The following is a 23918-nucleotide window of genomic DNA, read 5'->3' on the forward strand; positions in this document are numbered from 1 at the left end:
GACAGTTTCAGATTTTTTTTTCTTTATATAAATCTTGTATTCGGGTCCCTGGCACAAAAGGTTTTCAAAGGGGGGTCTGCAGCCAAATTCATAGTTATTTGGGGGTCTTTGACTTGAAAAAGTCTGAGAACCACTGCTCTAGAACTCTGATAGCCGTTTCACACTCGGGTCCCGGGTGCGCACTCCAGACCACATGGCAGATGTTGTGGTAGTGTGAACGTAGCGAACCGTTCCCCGTAACGCATCACCGTACCGTACTCGAAACCACCTGGGGAGGTAGTCTCGGGTCCGATTGCTGCGGAGTCGGGAACGGAACGCGGCAGTGTGAATCCATCCGTACCAAGAGAAGGAAGTGGACAGACTGGACTGCTAATCATATATCATTTTTATATTTGTTATAATGACGCATTATTTTAGCTGGGTTATACCTTCTCATTGTTCTACTTGAATGTTGACAAGAAATAATAATCCCGCTAGTGTTTGAGTAGCACGAGCCGTGAAAAATAATAAACAAAAAACACATGTGTGGCGAACGTATTTATAAGGATATATACACCAAGGGTTAGTCCGTGACGTCATACCAAGGATGCGTCCGTGACGCCAATATCATATTAACAGACGACGTTACATTTCGAGGTTTCAAAGACCAGTGCACACACTGCTTTGGTTGTGTATTGTTGATCTGTTGTTATTATAACTCAAGACATCGTCAGGAACACAGTCAAACTTTATTATTCACTCTAGAGTGACTTTTCTTCTGAGAATGACATTCTCTCTTCCAAAGCCCCATAGTCAACAGCGCCCCCATGAGGCACATATTTACCATTACTGCTAAATTAAATGGTCGAGTACGAAAGGATTTTGGCCAGTGTGAATGCTGACCAGCTGGGAGAAGCCAAGCGTACTCGGGAACGCTTCGATTCAAACGGATCCAGTCTGAAACCGCCCTGAGTTCCCGCTCCCATCCACTGGCCTACGGGCATAGATAGTCCCGGACTATAATCAAGAGGAAGGGGACTCGGATGTCTCCTTGCAACACCCCCACCAGGATGTCAAACTCCTCACTGCTGCCGTCTGGGATCACCACCATGGCTCTTATAGCCGTGTACATCCTCCATATGGCCCACATGAATTAATGAAACGCTGGCTGCTGCAATTGTGAAATAACCAGCCATAGAATTTGGCCTATATTTTGCTGAGAGAGAAGCTCACAGAACAAGAAAGATGAAAGACAAAGTTCCACCTGGTGGCCTGCACACACAGCATGTGGAGAAGTCTTAACACCATGTCTTTTTGCTCCTCAATGCTCCACAGTGCTCCAAAAGTTATATTTCTTCTTGAGTATACTATGGCCTTGAGGCAAAAAAAATCCAGAGGGTTGCAGGATGAACCCTATGAGCTTCCTCTATCGGCTACAATGCCCTCACCCCACCCATTCATGCAGCTATTTAATTTATTATCTTTGCAGTCCAACAAACGTTGCTTGTTTCAAACCCAAGTGATCTGGTTTTGTGTAGGGAAAAGCTCAGCCTCTAGGGGGTGCTAACAGGGCTTAGAAAAGTCCTCTTGATGCTGTCACAGATTTATTTCATGGTAACTTACTAAACTCTTGCTCTGCTCTTGACATTAATACCAGATCAACTTCAGTATTATCATGAATGTTTATTCCATTTTGACCTTTGACCCAACAGATGACAGAGAGCCGGCTGTCAGGGCAGAGGAGAGCGATGAGGAGCCTGAACCTGTCTGTAGACAGTAGCCTGCTCAAGACCAGCACCTACATCGTCCCCTGCTTCCTCCTTGTGGAGGTGAGTGTCACTCACGCCACGGCAGGCCTTGGTATGTCGTTACCAATGCAAGAGGGAATGCTACTCCATGATTACTGGAATTCCTCTGCATGTCGCAGGCTGAGGATAATTCAAGCCTGGTCCAATTGGATAAATGGATCAATGAGATTTCTATTAACCACTCAAGCCCACTTAACCAGATTTTATATTTTAAATATTTTTCCAAAAATAGCAATGCATTGTGAGCACTAGATCTGCTATTTTCACTTTTTGGAAAATTTGCGAGAAAGAAATAGCCTAGAATTACATGCCCAAAATAGGGACCTCAGGGTTTAAGTGGTTAACATAACTTTCTTCTATTAATGTTATTTTTATATTTAAAAACATTACATTTTAGAGAACTTTGAGAAGTTTGGCCAACATCACCTGGGCCTAAACAAAAATGCCACCTCAAACCTTTTGTCTGCAAGAGTGGGCCAAGATGAGATTAGGCTGAAGCTTGAGCAGTACTGTGTAAATGATGCATGCTTTGCATTTATAACCTGACAGTAATGAGGTACTTGTTTGCACGCTGAACGCTCCTCTTGGAATACTTTTGGTCAAACACAATATGGATTATGCAAATGGTTTACGCAGCCACTTATAACAATGTGATAGAAAATGAAAGCACATTTTACAGCCCAGTACCTCTCGAACGTCCCCTAGCTTGCTTGTATTATTTTATTCCGCTTCACAATTTATTTTCGCATCATTCTACTTTTTCATGTCACAGAACTGACTTTTCAGATCAACGAAGAAAGGCGTCAAATCGAGGCGAATCAGCGAACTCCTGTTTCCAGCACAGTGCCTCAAAACAAAACATTAAACCACTGGTGTTGTGATTAGACTGGCGTAATAAGCTAATTCCTCTCACTTTGTGAATCTATCACATGAGTCAAAAGGATTTGTTGATCTATATGAGATATCGTAACAAAGGGCCTTTTCGGTGACTACTTAAGCCTCATACTTCGACGTAAGACGGTGTTGCTCGCAACGCATCGCATGCGCGACGCGTTGTGAGCTTGTAAATCGGCTATTTTTGCTGAACACCGAGTATGAATTAAGTTCTTTGCTTCTTGTCATTCTTCTCCACTCCTGTAGTCTTCCCACGTCCATCTCTCTAATCCCTAAATGATCTGATGGAGTGCTCAGTTGTGTACCCTAATTAAATGACCTAATTAACTACGGAAAAACCCAATTACGCTGCTTCACTTCACTGTGTTACTTGCACACTTGAAAACGGCGGGTCTATATGGCTAAGCAGCATTAGCAGATTTCGCAGAGTTAGCTGTTTATTTCTTTTTTCTTAATTAGGATTCAGTGCACGTTTTTTTTGTTGTAGCCGTTGGATATACTTGAGAACAATACACATAAAAAAGGCAACAGTATTTTTTCTTCAGTAACTTGAGAATAGTCACACTGGGTCAAAGAAGAGAGTTTTTGCTGTAGTAGATTTGTAGGCTATGACCAAATACTGGGGTGGACTAGATTTGGTTCCCAAACATTTCAGCTCCAGACCAAAAAGATAAATTGAGTGGGTCCCCGGTACCCAAACTTACTAAAATACACAAACCTTTGCTACACAAGCTATTTTTATTTTTTAAATTTCAGAAATTTGAAAATAAATATTGTTTTTTTTTTTAAATAAAACAAAATGTAACAAAGGGATATTTACTCTCGACCCACAAAAATGGGTCCGCGACCCCAGAATGGGTCCCGACCGATTGTTTCGGATACAGTGGACTAGAATGTGCTTTTGTCCCACAGGTTGAGCAGTAGTAAACACAGCTCTGCAGACTCGTCTCCTTCAGCAAACCACACGCTTCCTCGCAATCCTGTTCCACACCAGCTCCCCCACTATTTAACGAGGTGCAACTCTCTACAGCATAAACCTTCAAACTGGCTTCATGTGAAACTCCCAAATGATTTATTTAACAGCTTTTTGTTTTCGTTTTATCGCACACAGGTGCTCATTTACGACATCCTCCTGAAAACATGCTTACATATTGATTTTATAGAGAGCCTCTTTGAGGTGCTTCCACCAGCCTCTCTGAAATGAACCGCTCCATTCCATCATTCCTCTACATTACACACCTGTGTGATACGGCCCTATCTCTTTACAACATAAACATTCCACCTTCCCTAAAGATTCTGCTTCAGCTCAATTATACACTCCCTCTCTCTCTCTTTCTCTCTCTCTGTGTCTCTCTCTCTCTCTCTCCTCTCTCCTCTCTCTCTGTACTTCATATCTGGTGCATTCTCAATGGTCCTCTTGAGGACTCGTTATAATGATTTCTCAGCTTTCTAATATTTTATGGTGCATCCCATAATATCCCAGGGCTTAGTTCTGCCTTCAGTGTTCCTCCCTTCCTCCAGTATGCTGTTTGACATTCTCTTGAGCACTGCCCAGTCACTTTTTTTTCTTTTTTACACAGATTGCCTCCTTCCGCTATCGCTCTTTTCAAGAACTAATTTCCTTGTATATTAGCGCGTCCCAAGCAGTATCGATCCACCCGTTCTTCTTTACATTGAAGTCCTTATCTCCTCCCACACCAAAGCCATTGTCTTTCCTTTGTACAGACAGATGCCTCGCTCTCCTCTCAGTCTTATCCTCCCCCGGTTGTCATTTTCTGCTCTCCGCCATTATCTCCATTTGTTCTCAACTGTATAATCTTCCCAGTCCATCTCTTGTTAAGTAACATTACTCTTTCCAATGACTCTCTCCCCCTCTCTCTCTCTCTCTGTCTTTCTCTTTCTCTCTCTCTCTCTCATCCCCTCTTTCTATCTTTCCCTCATTCCTCGTGTTCTTTCTTCCAATCCCAGTCTGCTGCGGAAGAAGAGGGCCTCAGTATGTGGTCAACTGGAGAAGATTAATCTTTTACATTGCATTGTGTATTTTTGAGAGAGAGAGAGAGAGAGAGAGAGAGAGAGAGAGAGAGAGAGAGAGAGAGAGAGAGAGAGAGAGAGAGATGAGAGAGAGAGAGAGAGAGAGAGAGAGAGAGAGAGAGAGAGAGAGAGAGAGAGAGAACACACCCGCATGCACGTGTCTACTGTATGAGTGTGTGTGTGTGTTCCCGACATATCTGGGGACATTTGGGGACACTTCTTAGACATTAAACCGGTTAATTGGGAATGGCATGTCAAATTGGGGGCCCAATTATGCTAGGCTGCATTTAGGGTTGGTTATGGTTAAGGTTAGGGTAATGGGATATAGAAGGATTGTAAGTCAATGCAATGCCCCTCGTAATGTGATAAGCAAGTGTGTGCGTGCGTGTATGCTTGCGGCGTGTGTTTCCAGTTTTTAATTACTTTTTAATTAATTCCCTCTCTTTGGACTGGGGTCAGTAGATGATGACAGAGGTTACATTTCACACCGGCAAATGACATGGATGCTTTCCGTCTCCACATACCGGCGTATTATTTAATGGTAACTAGATTCTACCAAGCCCCGCCCTGCCTGCCTTGCGATTGGCAGAGGGGACGGAGGGGGAGTTGCCACATTCTAATACAGCCCCAAACCAAGCCCCCCAGAACTACGGTAGAACATTGAAGCGGCCAAGCCTGGTGGTCAAATCTGAGAATGCACTTAAATGCTACTGCGCGTGCGTCTCCCGTTTTGTGCGCATGCTCACGACGCGTCACGACGCATGGAGCGATTCCATTGGTTCATATTGGTTCCATATTGGTTCCTATTCTTACTTCCGGGTGCTTCAAAACGCCACTGAGCACATTAATTGAAATGATAGCTGGGGGGCGGGGCAATCCGCCCTCTAGTTATATTATACCTCTATGCCCCAAACCCTATTCCAATACCTGGTCCGATGGCGTGCCTCGTTAATCATTAGACTGCCAAACCCAACCTCCTGTGATTGAATCCCCGCTGCCGGCACTCTTTTTCCAACAACCGCAGAATTTTTTTTGGCCGATAAACTATAGTTTTTGACCGTGACGGAAGCGCGCTGTCTCAAACTAACTTGAGCCACGAGAGGCACCGCCGAGCGAGCTCAGGCGAACGTTGTGAAGTTCGCTTGAGCCAACTCAGCGCCGTTGGAGTTACAGTATATACCGATAGGCACAGAATTGTAAATCATGTTTTGGGGTGAGCATTAGCCTGCCACTCAAAGTGACTACTGGCCAATCACAGCGAGTCTTTTCCGGGACTTGTCAGAATAGTTGTGGAACACACACATGCTCTCTCTCGAGCTCGTTTTATGGAATATCTTATCACGGTGTCGCATGCTGAAATTAGCTGATATACAAGCTCACAATGTGTCACGGATGCGACACGTTGTTAGCTTGTATATCGGCTACTTTCAGTGTACTGCCGTACAATGGAGTATAAATTACACATCAGGGGGAACGTGTTGTGCTCACTTAACAAAGCTACAGTAGCATAATCTCTCTTTCTTTGTTGATGTGTTTTTTATTCTATGCTTTTGTTAACCCCCCTACTCTCTCTTTCTCTCTCTCTCTCTCTCTCTCTCTCTCTCTCTCTCTCTCTCTCTATCTCTCTATCTCTCTCTCTCTCTCTCTCTCTCAAGCCTTGCCTCTGTTGTTTTCGTTTGTTCGTGGGGTGGAGAGCAGAGTGAATCACTCTAATGCATTTGTGTTTTGCTTTTAATCAGACTACAGTATATGCACCTGATTGAATCGGTGTGCACTGCGGTAGTTTAGTACAGGGTGTTTTTCAATTCAACTCCCTGCTTGTGTTATGATCACACTGATCTGTAGCAGAGCTCCCTCCGCAGGGCATACAGTCCTTTGTTGATACATTAGCATCTCATTACCTATTTCTTTTTAATTCATACACCTAAACTAACCTTATTCCCCCCTCTCGCTCTCTTTCTAGGCACTTTTATACAGAGCATTATACAATATGCAATAGAGGCGTAACAATGTCAGCTTAGCTTTTTAACGCAGAACCAAACAAACCTGCCACCATGCAGGTGCTTTTTACTTTGCATGCCACTGCCAGCATTCCGGAATCAAAGGTCTCCACAACAGCGCCTATACCGTCTAGTGTTACATTTCTGGACCGCTGTAGTCAGTACTAGATTATTTATATTTACAACTATTGGTCTATGCATTTATTTCACAAAATACAGAGACTAATTCAGTTTGTAGGTAGGCTCACTGTGGCCGGACCTTCTGGTGTGTTATCCTAGTTGTACCACAAAAAAAAGTCCTATTTGGTTTCCAAGGAGGCAAAAATCCAGTGCAAAAACAATAGAGGCGGGAGACCACTGCATAATGCAAAAAATAGATTTAATGCCTTCAATCAGCTATTTTACAACTTTTTGTTTAAGCAAATGATCAAACAAATGGCTCAAGACCACAATACACACTACCTTTCCTATCTTGTTAACATTCTGGTAAAGAAATATTTGGTGAAGGCCGGGTTGCCAAAAACCATAGCGGTATGAAGAATTAAATTACGACAAAATGTGTTTACAATGTAGCAGACTGGAGTCACGGAAGCTCTGGGTTATATATCACAGCCAGCAGCTTGACATGGTGACCAATATGATTTTGTCCAGCTTGGGGGACAGCTGGTTTTGATGAAAATTAGGTTGTAGCTTGTTGTCTGCCCCATACTACAACGTTTCGTGTATGAGCTATCGATCACAGAAGTTCAAATCTCTGAATATATTTCCAACTTGACCAAACTGTACTGCAGCATTGTCCTTCGCCGAGCGATATAAAGTCTGTTTTCCAATCGTTATTCGATCATTCTGAAGTTAACGTAATTCACTCTCTCTCCCTTTCTCTCACTAGCTCGCTCTCTTTCTATGCCTCCACCAGTGTTTATGCCAGATTTGGTGAGAGAAATAAGCGACTATGAGCACTTTAAACCTATATGCATCGGCTATTTGAAAATAGCCGATCTACAAGCTTGTAGATCTGCTATTTTCAAACAAATCTTGAATATTTTTCGACACATTTTAACAACACAAATCTGGGACAGGGGTCCGTGGCACAAAATATTTTTAGATGAGGGGTCTGTGGACAAATACATAAAAATGTTGGAGTCCTTGACATGAAAATGTTTGAGAACCACTGGTTTAAACAACATTAGGAAGCAAGCCCAAAAACCCGCAAATACCAATATTTACAAGCGACTTGACAGAAAAACAAGCCCAAAGTTGCTTATAAACCCTCACATCCCTATTCTGGGGGAGAACATTAGCAATGCGTCTGCGAACGTGAAGATCTGCTATTTTACTATATTTACAATGCTAGCCCATGTATTTATTTCACAGAATACAGATAAAAAAATACATCAAAAGATGTATGTATTTGTTATTCATTTAGGGTTGGCTGGTTATTTCAAACATCTGTGTTTGTGCGATCAGAAATACATTTGATGAGACATTAAACAGAAACAGGGAGTGAGTACAAAGGATGGAAGCAAGCCATAGGCTTTCTAGGGTTTGAAATACTCTTAGCAGACCTTGTATTGAACTGTACTTTCCTGGGCTTTTTTTATTCAATCAATTCAAAGTTCAAGGCACAAAGGTGCACAGACCAGACGTCTCACCCTGTCCCACCGTACCGGCTGTGCCTTTTTGATTTGGCTCTGTGACTACCTCGGCTGCCAGCTCAAAGGTGCCACAACAATGCCCCCCAATTATGAACAGCGTGGCAGAATAATGGCACAACATTCCTGCCTTGAAAAGGCTGTGTAAACAAAATGGGTCTTCTGTCTCTTGCTTCCCTCTCTTTCTTGTGTTCAACGTTGCTCTTTTATGTAAAGGTAGGACAACAGATAAAGGACAACTTCAAAAGATGTACGTACAGTAGCTGATATATTGCACTTTTACCTTAGCGCTAGGTATACTCTTGGTTGCTTGTTTTTGCAGAAAATGCACTTAAGACTTCTGGTGATTAGTAGTTTTCGTTCCCTACCTATGTTGAATGCACTTATTGTAAGTCGCTTTGGATAAAAGCGTCTACTAAATGACTGTAATGTAATGTAATGTAATGTTAATACGATGAATTCTTCTTTGATGGTACCAGCACCAATGATCACCTTGTGAATGTTGTTTGTGAAGACACAGTTAGAATCTGATGTTCCACCTTAAATAACTGTAGCTGATGTTTGACAGTAAATAATAGTACAGACTATTTTAAACAACATAACGGCACGTTTAGAACAGGATTCACCACAGTTACACATCAGCTATTGTTACCACCACTATGGCAACAATATTCTAACAACATATGAAAAATAAAGCTGCCTGTTTTAGCTATTATTGTCATTTCATAGAGAGACAGAGAGACACAGAGAGACACAGAGAGAGACAGAGACAGACAGACAGACAGACAGACAGACAGACAGACAGACAGACAGACAGACAGACAGACAGACAGACAGACAGACAGAAAGTTATGTCTTCAGTTAACACTACAATTGTAATACATTGTTCACCATTGTCTTTGCTGTCACCTGATTTAGAGCTTTTTTTTTTAAACTTATATTAGTTATATATATAGTTATATACTGTAACTATAAAATACAGTAAACTAACTGAACTAGACTAGAATAGTTATGGTTGGTTTTCTCAGACTAAGATGAAGACTACTGTACAATGCTGGACTGACTAAATAAAAACAGGATGAGGTTTGACTGAATATGATCAAAACTAACGACAATCAATAAAAAAAAAAAGGATCTGTAATGGACAGACACGAGACATTATTCTAATCATAACGATCTGAACACAGACTGTCATTGGGTAATCTGAGTCGTGAAATCATCACACAACGACATCACAATGTCGTCATCACGACCGTGTCCTTTAAAACTGCATCTTCAAATAAACACAACGTCGTTTAGCAACTTTTACCAACGAATCCGGCTGGATGTAGTGACTTCCCCCTGGAAATACTTTGTCAACACAGTGGATCAGACTGCCTTGGCTGTGATTGAGATAGCGTTCAACCTGCTAATTTAGCAAAGCATCACCGGCTTCCTTGATTGGATAAACAACCAACTTATCGGCTTTGTGGATTTGTCAAACATTTGTGTGACATTTGTGGCACTGAGCCAATAAGTGGTAAGCGCCCACGACAGGACTCTATACTATTACAGAGCAAGACTTGACCAATCCAGTTTGATCTACGGCGTGAGAGACATGTTCAGCTGGACGGTACATCTGAATGGAGGACCAGGAGGACCCGATTATGCTGCTGTTACAGTGGAGCACAAGGTTTATTCCTTTGGAGGCTACTGTGAGGGACGGACCTTCAACAACATGGAACCGACTGAGGTGCATGTCTTCAACTCAGTGTCTTTGCGCTGGGTGAAGACACCTGCGGTGACGCCTGGAAGAGGAGAACGTCACCTTGAGGTTCCCTCCAAGCGCCAGGGTCACACAGCTGTGCTGGTCGAAGATACAGTCTATGTCTGGGGAGGATACTGGAGAGGGGAGTACTACAACGTGCTTTATGCATTTGATGTCGACGCCCATATATGGTTTAAACCCAGGGTTTCTGGGACTGTTCCAAAGGAGAGGTACCACCACTCAGCCTGTGTGTTGGAGAAGGTCATGTTTATCCATGGAGGAGACAAGAAGCTGACTCAGTGGACTAATGACATGTACAAGTTAGACACCAGCACAATGGTCTGGTCTTTCATTAACACCAGAGGAACTCCACCACCTGGTTCATCACATCACTCTACCACCATCATCGGGACAAAGATGTTTGTATTTGGGGGATATGAGGGGGACTACTCTTTGTTTGACACAGAGACCAACTACCACAACACCATCAGAGTGTTTGACACAGAGACCAACTGCTGGCTGAACACACCTTCTGCACAGCTTCTTCCAGAAAGACGCTGCTGTCATTCAGCCTTTACCTACAATGGAGAGCTGTACATATTTGGTGGCATCAACGATAACCAGACCTTCAATGATCTGTGGAGATTCAGTCCAGAGACCTTCTCCTGGAAGAAGGTTCAGCCCAAGGGGAAAGGACCGTCTAAGATGTATCGTATGCGCTGTTGCATGATGGGAGATCGTATCATCCTCTTTGGAGAGCATAGAGTAAACACACCCTCTGATGATCTGTACATCTTAGACTTAAGTCCTAGTCTTAAGACACTATGTAAGCTAGCAGTTATTCAGTACGGTGTGGAGAAGTCTGAACTCCCACACAATGTCAGGTGGGAACTGGCAGCCATGACGACCAACTACTGCTGTCAGAACTAAATTCGAATCTGAAAAAAATAAAACTTCCGATGTTGAAATTGCCATTTGAATGTTTTATTTTTTAAAGAATATGGTATTTTTTTCTGACCTACCGATGCGAAAACAAATTCTTTCATCACGCTGCCACACCACCCAGTGAATCTGCACGCTTGGCCATGCGCCTGTGCGAGTGCGTGTGCGTGCATGCTCGCGTGCGTCTGGTCACGATGAGCCTGACAGACCACGTTGGTTCAACGCAGAGGCAGGCAAGACTCCTCCCTCCCTTTCCCTCCATAAACTTCACTTGAAAGTTCATAATTATGACGACAGCGGAAGTTTGTATGTAACGTCGTTTACTCTGACCGTCGCTACAACGTGGATTTGCGGCTATCAGCGCTTGGGACGGTGGATGGAGAGCCCGTTCTCGTTAGGAAACGTAGGCTACGGGCTGCGGTCGGAGCGGTGGATGGATCTCGCTATGATAGTACAGTAACAAACATCCATCTATAAGTAGCTACTACACACCCACGTAAGTGAGAAAGTAGGTAAAGCACGGCCGCTTACAAAGCGATGCAAACCAGCAGGGGTTTCTACAGCCTATCACCTACCACGTTGTGAAAATGATCAGCGCCAATGTGGACTGTGCTCTGAGGTTCCGACACACAAAAGCTTAAAACCAGTGAAAAAGAGGTATTTCCACTTGACAAACATCCAAATCGCACTGATAAACCAGTGGAGTTTATTCAATGTACTGTTATAAGAGGACGAACTGCAGGGTCAACGTCGATAGCCACTGGGTAACTCGGCGAGGTAAGAAGTTGTAGCCTAATATTACTGTCCTAATATTTAAAAAACATTAACAAGACCTGAAGCCGATTCTACACATGTCTTCTAAATCCCAACAGTATTCTGAAAAAAAACTTATGTTGCTATATCAGTGGTGTTCAATCCTTTTCATGTCAAGGACCCCCAAAATTATATGTATTTGGCCACCGACCACCATCTCAAAATATTTTGTTCCAGGGACCCCCAGAAGCAAAGATTTGAGTAAAAATGTTTGCTTTAAAACAATATATTCAAAGATTTGCACACATTTTCAAGATTTTTCAAAAACAGCAGATCTACAAGCTCATAGCGTGGCACTCGGTGCCGTGCTATGAGGTTGTAGATCTGCTATTTTTGAATAGCCAAAGTGTAAAATAATGCTTTTTAGACTGACTAAATAAAAACAGCGCAAACAACAATCTGGTACCACCCACCCATAAAACAAACATGGGCAAATTCTCCTTTTACAGCACGGCCACCAAGGTATGGAATAGTCTAACCCCATCCCTCAAAAAATGCAGTTCGCTGGGCTCATTTAAAGCAGCCCTAAAAACTCATCTTTCTGGAGGCCATAAGCGGAGGTAGTACCAGTTTCCTGGTAGACAGACGACCCCCCTCCCCTTTTTTTTTTGTATATATTTTTTATTTTTCATGCATTTTTTTTGTACGTAGTGGTATTTTTTCTCTGTATTTTTATGTTGATTTTTTAACTGTATATGTCTATGAAATTAATTCAAGGACCCCAGAGTCCTTGAATTAATTTATTAAGAGGACAAGTCCGCAAGGACTTTTTTGGTCGGACCTTTTAGACAAAAGTATTATAAATGTAACTGTGTTGTTTTACATTCTTTTGCCTAATTACATTTTCAATCAATCAATCAATCAAAACAGGATGAGGTTTGACTGAATATGATCAAAACCAACGACACTCAATAAAAAAAAAGAAGATCTGTAATGGACAGACATGAGACATTATTCTAATCATAACGATCTGAACACAGACTGCATGTGACAACAACCACACACACACACACACACACACACACACACACACACACACACACACACACACACACACACACACACACACACACACACACAGGTCCTGAGTGCCCCTGAGGTGAAAGCATCACAAGACACTAATCGTGGCACATTAATAGATGTTTCCTAGAAGAAGAACTTGTGAAAATGTCTTTTTTTTTGGGGTCTCGACTCTCCAGCTAAAATAACTAAAATCTAGTCGATAACCTTATCGATCCATTAACTCTCTCAGTGCCACACAACGAGATATCCCGAGTTTTTTCTGAATGCCCTCAGTGCCAGAACAAAAAATCCAGAGTAAAAAAAAATATATGTCTTTTTTTTTTTTTAAACAATGTTCAGAACCCAAGATATCATTATCTGAAGATTTGCAGCTCCATCCACTCCTTGTTTTATTTATAACTGAAAAAGGCTGTATCTCGCTTCCTAAGCACTTTTTTAAAAAACTTTTTTACTAAAAATTGCTGGCACAGTATGAACATATTTTTTTTATTTCATTGGCACTGAGAGAGTTAAAGGAGAGTTCCAGTCATTTTAGGTGTTCGCTTTGATGTGTCGCTAATCACTCTCCAACATACCAGGGGCAGTTGACTTTTTTCATAGAAGCCCCTGTTGTCCATTGTGGAGACCCCTTCCACTGGCATAATGGAGTAATGCGGATAAACAAAAATCGCCTATTTTAGCAACTCCAAAGTTCGTTTTTTTCCCACTAATCCTCATTATGCACTGACACTCAAACAAGCACTGAATGTCCCTTATGAGCTGCCGTTCATGCAGAACGACATGGAGCTGGTTGCTTGTTTCTCTCACAGAATCTGGCAACACGGAGGACTAGCTTCACATCGTTCTGCATGAACGGTAGCTCATAAGGGACATTCAGTGCATGTTTGAGTGTCAGTACACTGCATAATGAGGATTAGTGGAAAAAAAACGAACTTTGGAGCTGCTAAAATAGGCGATTGACCCTGGTATGTTGGTGAGTGATTAGAGACAAATCAAAGCAAACACCTAAAATGACTGGAACTCTCCTTTAATCCATTCATTGATAAGCAGAGTTTTTAGGACCCAAAAGGAAGTGCAGTGAAAAAGAGTGCAGAAGCATAATTGCCTTGAACGCGTCGCGTCGCGACGCGTTGTGAGCTTGTAGATCAGCTATTTTCAAACATTTTAGTACTTTTACTTTTGGTACTTTAAGTACATTTTGATACCAATACTTTTGTACTTTACTCAAGTAAATGTTGAATTCCGCACTTTTACTTGTAACAGAGTACTTCTACATTGCAGTATTGATACTTTTACTTAAGTAAAACATTTGAGTACTTTTACTCCATTACAATTATTTGAAAACTTTAGCTACTTTGTAGATTTTGATTATTATTACAAAACATACATTAACCAAATATATGTAAATATTTAGCTACTTGGAGTTTGTTTTTTTCTAGTTTTTTTTTTAATCTACACCGAACTTTCCCCAAAAATAGCCGATCTACTGTACTACAGAATATCTAGACAACAATACCAGTTGCTTATTTAATGTAATTACATTCAAATGAAAAATGTTCTGAAAATGTGACTGTGCTGGTAGCCGTTCAAACGGCGGAGAAATGACATCGCAAGCTGGAGCACGTTGCTATGGTTGTACACAGACATACTGTATCGACTGTTGGCTCATGGTCAATAAATGCACTAGCATGTCTAGCATTCAAAACCAGCTATATTTGCAGTGCTCCGGAAGCCTTCCTACTGTTAATTATAAAATTAAATGTATTATGTATTGATGAATGGTGCAGTCAACCAGCAGCAAGATAATACTACTTCCACTCCTGATGTCATGCCCTGTCTATAACTGTCTTGTCCACATAATCGTCTGAATAACTCTTTCTTTCTTTCTCACTATTGCTCTTTACAGTATCTCTTCCTCGTTTGTCTCACGTTCTATCCATTATTCTCTGTCTCAAACTCTTCCTCATTCCCACTGTCTGTCTGTCTGTCTGTCTGTCTGTCTGTCTGTCTGTCTGTCTGTCTGTCTGTCTGTCTATTTTGTTTCATGATCCTCACTGATCCCTTTATATAGACCATTCTCTGTGTCGTGACTTTTCATCGTGATCATTATTACCGTCTTCATATTCGTTTTCTAGATTAGAATGAGAGAACCAGTTATATTGGCCGTCTTTACATCCAAGGAGGATTAAGCACAATTCTAGCGTGGGCTGAAAATAATCTCTCTCTCTCTCTCTCTGTCTCTCTCTCTCTCTCTCTCTCTCTCTCTCTCTCTCTCTCTCTCTCTCTCTCTCTGTCTCTGTCTCTCTCTCTCTCTCTCTCTCTCTCTCTCTCTCTCTCTCTCTCTCTCTCCTAACCCTTGCAACGCTGCAATCAAATATAGTATTGTAGGTCAAATTAACTACTATTAAATTAACAAATAATTAGCTTTTGCTGATTGATTATTGATTATTTGTCTTTTTTTTTTACAAATATATTTAACCACTTGAACCCTATATTTAGTTGACTGGATTCTCAAGGGCTCTATTAGGTCCTCTCCTAGTTTTGTAGATCTGCAATTGTTAGCCCCAGAAAAGGTTCAAGTGGTTCAAGGCATCTGCTCTGGTACAGTGGGTCTATGTACCGAGATCAATATGGTGCAGATAGTGCAGGAATCCAGATGACTGACAGCCTTTACGGTGGTTGTATTCCATTAGACATCCGTTTCCTGTCACAGCAGCTCACAAAACCTGCTGCTGTGTTTGCACATTGCTGTACTTCACCCAGCAGAATATGGGAGTTTTTTTTGTGTGGTTATTTGTCATGTTTTCAAAATCTTTTTGGGGTGTTTGTAATCTGTGGGAAATGCTGTTGTGTTTTTCTTGGTTACAGTTGGCAGGTAGTTAGAAAAGTGCAGCAGTGCCACAGTCTGTCTTCTCTTGGGAACCGGGTGTGCCTGTGGCGGCCTCTCTCCATGGCAAGGCTGCGCTCACTGAGTCTGTATATGTACTACATAGTCAAGGATTTCCTTAGTTTTGGATCCGTCACAGTGCTGAGGTATTCTGACACCTCGTATTCTCTGTTTAGGGCCAAACAGCATTCCAGTTCGCTCTGTTTTTTTGTTTGATTGTTCTTTGATTCTTTGATTCAAACATGTCAGACAGTGTGCATTGCATGACAAATAATTCAGGCTGTCCAGAAGCAGGGATAACAAATATCCCCACCGTTGCTGAAAACGAATTACCCACAAGGGGGTGGGGGGGGGGTGAAGGGGGGGATATCAAGAGGACAGGCATGGATTTCCCCCTCTATCTACCCCAGCAAATCGAACCGTGGTTCTTCTTGTTTTCTTATGATTTGTTTTCAGTCTCTCTGTCTCTCTGTTTCTCAGTGGCCAATTAGCTCTGTGTAGCTTGTGTCAGTGCTGCCATGCTGTGAAGCCACATGGGAGTCTAGTCTGAGGCCTGAACCAGAACAGAGGCAGGCACTTTAAAAAGTCATTTTTATGTAGCTGATTCTTGACTGGCTTCAGAGGCTAGCTTCGGGACGGGAGGTTGTTGTGGCCGGAGGGAGGGAGGGCAGCAGGGCAGGCATACTGTGACAATATTGTACTACAGTACAGCCCAGTTAACATGTCGACTACTAGCTGAGCTCAATTCGGTTTTTTTACCCGGTGCAAAATGGTTGTTTGTTAATATCACCATAGTGATATCATAAATATTAGTTGTGGTAAAGCTTTTTGTTTCCAGGAATAACACCCCCAAGACACTCATCCGATCCTCAGCATGATTAAACCAGCATTCACCTATCTACACTTAGACTACACACCTACAAGAAAGATTTTAATAAGCTAAAACGATGGCTCGCCATGCTAAGCAAATAATACTGATCACCTGTGGGTGTTGGATCTGTAACCCGTACCAGCTGGTGGAGTGGCAAGAAGAATCAGTCAATTGCATCACTCAGAGACAGATATTGGAATCAGAATCAGAATCAACTTTAATCTCACATCACAGGTTTATAGGTGTAAAACAGTGGGCAAGATTTGTTTCTATGCAAGCTCCATCGTTTTTGTTATTATCATAAGGTATTAAAGGGAAGAAGAAGAAGGGGCAAGGGGAAGAGAGGGAGAGAGATCAATAAAAACAAACACATTGTCTACATTTACACATAGTACTGTATATCTATCCGGTGCGGTAAGTACTTGAGGTAAGACATAGGTGCGGTAAGTACCTGAGGCGCGTGAGCATAGCAGCAGATATACTGTACATGATCCGCTATGGATGTTATAAGGTGCGAGAAAAAACAAAAACAGCACGTTGTACATGGGATTACGGTGCAAAGTGTCAGCGTGTGTCGACCACGTAAGGTAACTGATCTGCAGGTAGGTTCATTTAGGAAGTGCAAAAAAAGTCAAAGTCACTGTCCCTGGTATAATCTACAGGTAGGGCCAAAAGGAAGATCAAAAGTCCTTGTTCAGCAGTCTGACGGTAGCCGGGTGGAAGCTGTTCGTCAACCTGGTGGTGTTGCCCTGCGGTAGGCCTCCTTGCCCAGCCACGGTTGTTGTAGGCATAGACATATAAAGGTAGACGCCTCCTCCAGCTCTGAGGCGCCTGTATTTCGGGCGCGCTTCCGCTTCCGCGGGGCAAGCGGGAAACTTCCGCGTACGTCACAGAAGGGGACGTTTGGTAGGCCAATCAGAGGCAGGTGGGGGCGGGACAACTAGATTCTGACAAGTCCTGGAAAAGACGCGCTGTGATTGGCCAGTAGTCACTTTGAGTGGCAGCGTGCCCCCTCTCATATGGCGGCCGCGATACAGGTCGCTCCAACGAACTGCAGTGGCCAATGAGGTATCTAGGTTTCTATATCTATGGTTGTAGGGGTTTGAACAGTTTGTGGCTGGGGGGTGTGGTGCTTGTCCTTGATGATGCGCTGGGCTTTGGCTACACACCGCTTCTTGTACAATTCCTGGAGCTGGGGGGAGCTCGCCTCCCATTATGTGCTCTGCCGACCGCACCACTCGCTGTAGGTTTTTCTTTTCTCAGGCAGAACAGTTTCCGTACCAGGCCGTAACAGAGCCTGATCGAACGCTTTCAGCTGAGCTGTTGTAGTACAACCTGAGGATGCTCCGAACTACTACTCCTTCTCCGAGCCAGTTTGTTGCCCTAAGGTCTACTGCCATTCCTTTTAAAAGAAGGTGCGCTTAAGCTATAGGGACATTGCTTATTTAAATTATGGATCGGAAGAGACGCAAACAATTTTCTGCTAAGGAAAATTGAAAGTGTGGGACCATCTAGTATTATGGGAATCACATCTGTGATATCTTCACATATCAACGTAATAGTCACTCGCTCATTCACAGTTATGTTCTTCATTCATACCACCAGTTAGAGCATGACAGAGACAATGCAGCCCATGTGTCTAGCACGTCCTTGTGTCAAAGCTCTATGGATATTGACGACTGCGAAAGGGCTCGATCGGGCCCCCAAAAGAACTCACAAGGGAAACGGCTGGAATGCTATAGGCACTGTGACTGGGCATAGACATAGGCACTGTGAATGGGCATATATATTATGTAGATGCGGCGGCATTGGCCACTGGATCATACTGTATGTCAACCTCGCCGCCATGTTGTCAGGGGCAAGAAATATGCCATGGGTCGTCTATGAGTACCTGGACACTAAGATAGTGTTGTGGTGTCAATCCCACATTTTCTATTTAACCAAGTATCCTACTGTACATCATAACATATGTCTGACATTTTAACATTAACATAACCAAATTCAGCAAGTTATGATGATTTTAACTGTGGAAAGACTGTCGAAAGACCTCCTGCTTGGCATGAAAAAGTTTGAGAACCACTACATTAGGAGGCATGGCTCTGCCCTTACCTATATCATGGTCACATTGATGTATCGCTCCAATGAGCAGCAGCGGCCAATGTGCTATCTGTGTGTCAGTATACAATATATTAGTCCGGCAGCCGCTGAGGTGGGGTGGCAAATTTGGTCTATAGTCTTTTTTTATTGGTTGGAAATAAATTGGTCCAACATAAAGAGTAACTGACTTTATTTGAGTACATAATGTGGGTTGCAAATATTCAGAACATGCACTTTTGCAAGCCTCTGTCATTATAACGTATATAGTATCTAATATTCTAATAAAGTTACCTGATTCTGAAAAGTGCACAAAGGTCAGCAAAGAAGGTCAGCAGTTGGGGATTTGTTATTAAGGCATACTAAAACCACCTATAGAAAAAATGCATACCCAAAGTATACCCCACTCGGTCCTGTTGGACTCGGTTTTCCTCTCTCGCTGTTCGACCACAGCTGCTAATTTGGTTCCCGAATGCTTCTTCTGCCCACGACGTAGTGAGATATACAATCTGTTGTTGATACTGCTGACTATCTCTGGCAGAACTCCAAGGAGGTTGGTTCCATTTCCTGCTTGCTTATCATTCATTCAGTCTCATGGCACATGACTTTAATGCTGCCCTAGCTGTCTCAACCACTTAAGCCCTATTTTCACAGTTTTCTTTTTTTAATGTTCAATTTTTGGTACGTTTTAAAATAAATAGGGACGTCAACTTGTCAAGCGATTTTAAAGTGATGTTAAAGTTTGGAAGATTATTTGGTTATACAGCTATTGGGCATGATATGAGTCCAAATGACTGTCACTCATCTTTATCTGTTGTTTTTGTGCTCCATGAGCAAGAAACCATAAATGGAAAATATTTTAGCTCATTAAAAAAACAGATTCTGCCAATACAGTATATCGTCTCTATCGGGTGGAAACCTATTATGTCCAAAACTGTTACTTTTCAGGATTCAAATTCAAAAATAGCAAAAGTAGCAGATCTACAAGCTCAAAACACGTTGGTTTGTGCTGCATTTTTAGCTTACACAGTAGCGGTTAGAGCATACGCATTTCATGTGGAAGTTTGTGGGTTCGAACCCTGCCTGGGGTCGACGTCAGCAAGGACATGCGGTCGTGACAGGGTCCTAATGCTAAATCAAATGGGTTCAGATCTGAGCCAAATCTCCTGAGGAGGCGCGTCTGAAGCCTGTCCTGGACAGGAGTCTCCGGACGTAAAATCAGATGATGATATCTGTTACTTTTTGAGGGGGCATTAATTTACAAAACATACAAAATACAAAAGAGGGTTCTGCCGACAGTGACGATATAACAAAACTAGTACTGGTACATACATTTGGGTGAAAAGAGAAATGTCTAGTGTATGGACGCTTAACCCATTACAATATTTGAAATGATGTCATGCCCAGGTGTCTCTACAACCCAAAGTTCTACCAAACTTCAATATCACTTTAACCTGTAGTAGGTGGGATCTGGGGACCCCCAGGGGTCCTTGCGCGGGTTCCTCCAGGGGGTCCCCAGCTACAGTGATGATTATACGGACCCCACTTTGAGAATCACTGACCTAGAGGGCACACACTCCTCACCTAGCTAAAAAAAGTGATGGTCGTTGCAGGGTGACAGCTTAGAAAATGTGCACTCGGTGACACTGCAAAGTTGCAGAGAAACATGGACTACAACTCACATAGACACAGCATTATGCTGACAGACAGGACCCCACAGTGCAGGGCATATTTTAGACGGGCTAGACATAAACCTTACAAATATGCTACATGGAGCACTTGGGTTCTCTTCGTCCCTAAACCCCCCCTGTAGTCACGACGGCATGTGAATTCAGGCAAGGAGGCATTCGTTATGGCTGCACCTGTCAACCGAGCTGGTTAGTGTTCAGCAGTGTGTGTTGTGTGTGTGTGTGTGTGTGTGTGGGGGGGGGGGGGGGGGGTGGGGAGGACAAGTCACAGGCGGGATGCTCCCATAATAAATACTGTCTGCAGTGTATTCATCAAAAAACTTTCTTAATCTCTACATTTTCCCCCACAGTACTTCATTTGTTTTCCCCCCTGTGCTGCTTTGCTTGAGAAACTGCACCTCACCTTCCTTCCTCCTGGCTATATATGGATTTCCTCTGCTATCCATTTCCTGTTCTCGTTCCACAAGAGGGCTTTTCTTGTGTTTAATGTCGTATTCACACTGGATCTAAAATGTGACAAATGGGGAGGCAGCGAAACGTTTTTTCCCTTTTTTTTTCTTTTACAAATAGGTCACAAAGCGTCACGTTGCGATGCGGTGTGAGCTTGTAGATCAGCTATTATCAGCCTAGGTCAAGGCAATTTTTTTGCCTTTTTCGCCAGGGTTATGCTCGTTCTTTATTGGTACGTCCTGTGCACAAGTACATACTGTAGGAGTAAACTTCTTCATCTTCTGCTTTATGCCCAGGTGCAGTGGTGGAAAGTAACATTTAAGTACTGTACTTAAGTACAATTTTGAGGTATTTTTACTTTACTTGATTATGTCCAATTTTCAGTGGCAAATATTATACTTTTACTCCACTACAATTATTTGACAACTTTAGTTAGTTACTTTGTGATGTGTTGTTTTGATTATTATTACAAAACATACATTCAGCCCTATATACATTTAGGCCATTTGAAAATAGCCGCTCTACAAGCTCACAATGCGTCGCGACTCGCGACGCATTGTGAGCTTGTAGATCGGCTATTTTCAAATGATTTTATACATATGAAAACTTGTGAAATGGGACATTCTGCATAATGAGTACTTTCTACTTTTGGTACCTTAAGTACATTTTGATGCCAATACTTTTGTACTTTTACTCAAGTAAAATTTTGATTACCAGACTTTTACTTGTAATAGAGTATTTCTACATTGCAGTATTGATACTTTTACTTAAGTTAAAAATGTGAGTACTTTTTCCACCACTGCCCAGGTGCATTATGTTTATATACTGTCAATGATCACAACTGTGATGATGACCCAGCCAGCTCACAGTGCTGGCTTTCTGTAAAGGAAAAACCCTTTTATAATTCAAGGACCTCCTTGTGATGCCACGATACGCTGCTAAAACAATGTGAGCCCATTTCTCATACAACACAGCTATTGTTGTAAAATTGCAATGGCAAGTTTGTTCTTATTTCAACAGATACCTTTTGTAATGGAATTTGTTAAATCTGTGACTTTTTTTTTGCTACCAGGGATTCAAAAACAAGGTCTCCCATGCGAGGGACCACATGTTTACCGCAATCTATGCTTAGCCAGGGAAGATATTGTTCTTATGAGCTTCAGGCAATACTACTTATCAACCAGTATAGGTGTCCAACCCGACACCAGGGTCTACATTTCTCAATGGAAGAGAGAGACCACCTCCCAACCACTGCAGATGTAATACTTACTGTATATTGTGTTAACATACTCATTCTCAAAGTGGGGTCCTGGGACGCCCAGGGGTCCTTGGGGGGTACCAGGGGGCCCCCAGCTAAATTAGTTAATATAGCGTCACAATAATTTTACAAACTTCAACCCTATTTTATACTTTGGCTATTCAAAAATAGCAGATATACAAGCGATCTGCTATTTCTTTTATATTTTGAAAATTTGTGCAAATCTTTGAATACAGCTTTTCGGACGGGGGTCCGCGGCCAAAATACATATCAATTTGGGGTCCATCCATGTCATGAAAAAGTTTTGAGAAGCACTGCTCTACCATAATAGTTCATTAAAATGATGTTTTATTCATTCCAATAAAGCCCTAGACACTGCAAGCGTGAGACGCACACAACCTGTTGACGCGTCTCTCAGAGCTCGGTATAGTAACATCTTTATTTGATCATTTCTCCTGACATGCGTCATTGACGCATGTCAACGACGTAGGTTCCGGACGTAGGTTCCGGATTGCAGCTTTACAGTCTTGGAAGTTAAGCAGCCATGCTGTGCTCTTATGCATAATGGACTGCCACGTTTACCCTCTGGGGTTTTGTATACGTATATGCATGCAGCATCTTATCGCATACAGAACACATGCACATGCATACGTACATTACAGTGTGCATATGCATTTCTACACAAACACACTTATGGCAGAGAGATAGAGCCACACTAAAGAGCCCACTCACTCATTATTCTTCCTACAGGTTTCCTTTCATTATCTCTCTGTGTCTATGAATAGCACCCATCTGTCGGCTGCGTTTTCTATACCAGCAACCTGCGGGCGGGGGAACAAAACACTAAGATTAATTGGCAAAACACTATACTACTACTATACCTACTATTGTATTGATAACATAACATTCATATAAAACAGTTGATGTAAAACAATGTTATGTTGTTATTAATTTCTTCTTTAAAACCTTGAAAAAAATGAGTTTTCATTGTCATACAGACAATAGCTGTTCACCTGGGCCAGGTGACCCTCGGCTGAGTCACCTGGGCATCCCAGCCGAGGGTGATCAGTCCCCCAGCTTGTGTCCAAGCAACACGCTACTCCATGGACCCCCCCCCCCCCCCCCTTAAACCGTATCGGAAAAGCTGCCGCTATACTGCCTAAATGCTGGTATCGGTATATCGGTGAGTATGCCAGTCTATGCCGATCTGATACCACATCATTTATCACATGATGATATGTCATTAATCAATTATTTTGTATTTTGAAGGTTTGAATGCTTCAGTTGATGTTGCACTACTGTTTTATATATATTTTAAAATGTGCATTTATTCCTAGATCAGTGGTTGAAGACCCCCATAACTCTGAGAGTGTACAAATGTTACATTTGTACACTCTCAGAGCTACAGACCTGTAAGGGTCCATTTGGAACCCCCTCAAGAAACCCTGAGAGTCCCGGGACCCTTTGAGAACCACTGTAGACTGTTATTTTATTAGTCACTTTCAAAAAAAAAAAATCTGTACTTCTCTTGATCCGCAACCACCTTGAAGCTTTTTCTGCTGCTTCAGACAGTGATGTTTCTGGTGCATGCTTTCCTCTCCTGCAACCCTCTGATGCCAAGAAGCCTGAATTTATACACTATATACCCACTGATGTTTGACACACCTGTTATCACACCAGGCCAGGGAGGGAGAACACAGAGACCTGACTTTTAGCAGGAATACCAGGTTCATAATATCCCCCCCATGTCACGCAAATGATCTCTTGCTATTAGAGGTTAC

At 42.4% G+C, this 23918-nt stretch overlaps 1 protein-coding gene across 2 annotated transcripts in view; it reads left to right on the forward strand.

Annotated features, from left to right (window-relative positions):
• Positions 1-1691: 1691 nt before the first annotated feature.
• The window catches only part of plppr2b (phospholipid phosphatase related 2b), a gene marked incomplete at its 5' end in the record, with an annotated part of 78580 nt that continues 56353 nt past the window's right edge, over positions 1692-23918 (forward strand). The window contains one exon of one of the 2 annotated variants that reach the window (XM_080450268.1): positions 1692-1808. In XM_080450268.1, coding sequence (XP_080306394.1) covers positions 1692-1808 — 117 coding nt within the window. The remainder of the gene's footprint in view (positions 1809-23918) is intronic. The other variant, XM_080450269.1, reaches the window with a different exon arrangement.

The sequence above is a fragment of the Gymnoscopelus braueri genome (assembly GCF_963280865.1).
Source record: "Gymnoscopelus braueri genome assembly, chromosome: 2".
NCBI classification, from domain to species: domain Eukaryota; kingdom Metazoa; phylum Chordata; class Actinopteri; order Myctophiformes; family Myctophidae; genus Gymnoscopelus; species Gymnoscopelus braueri.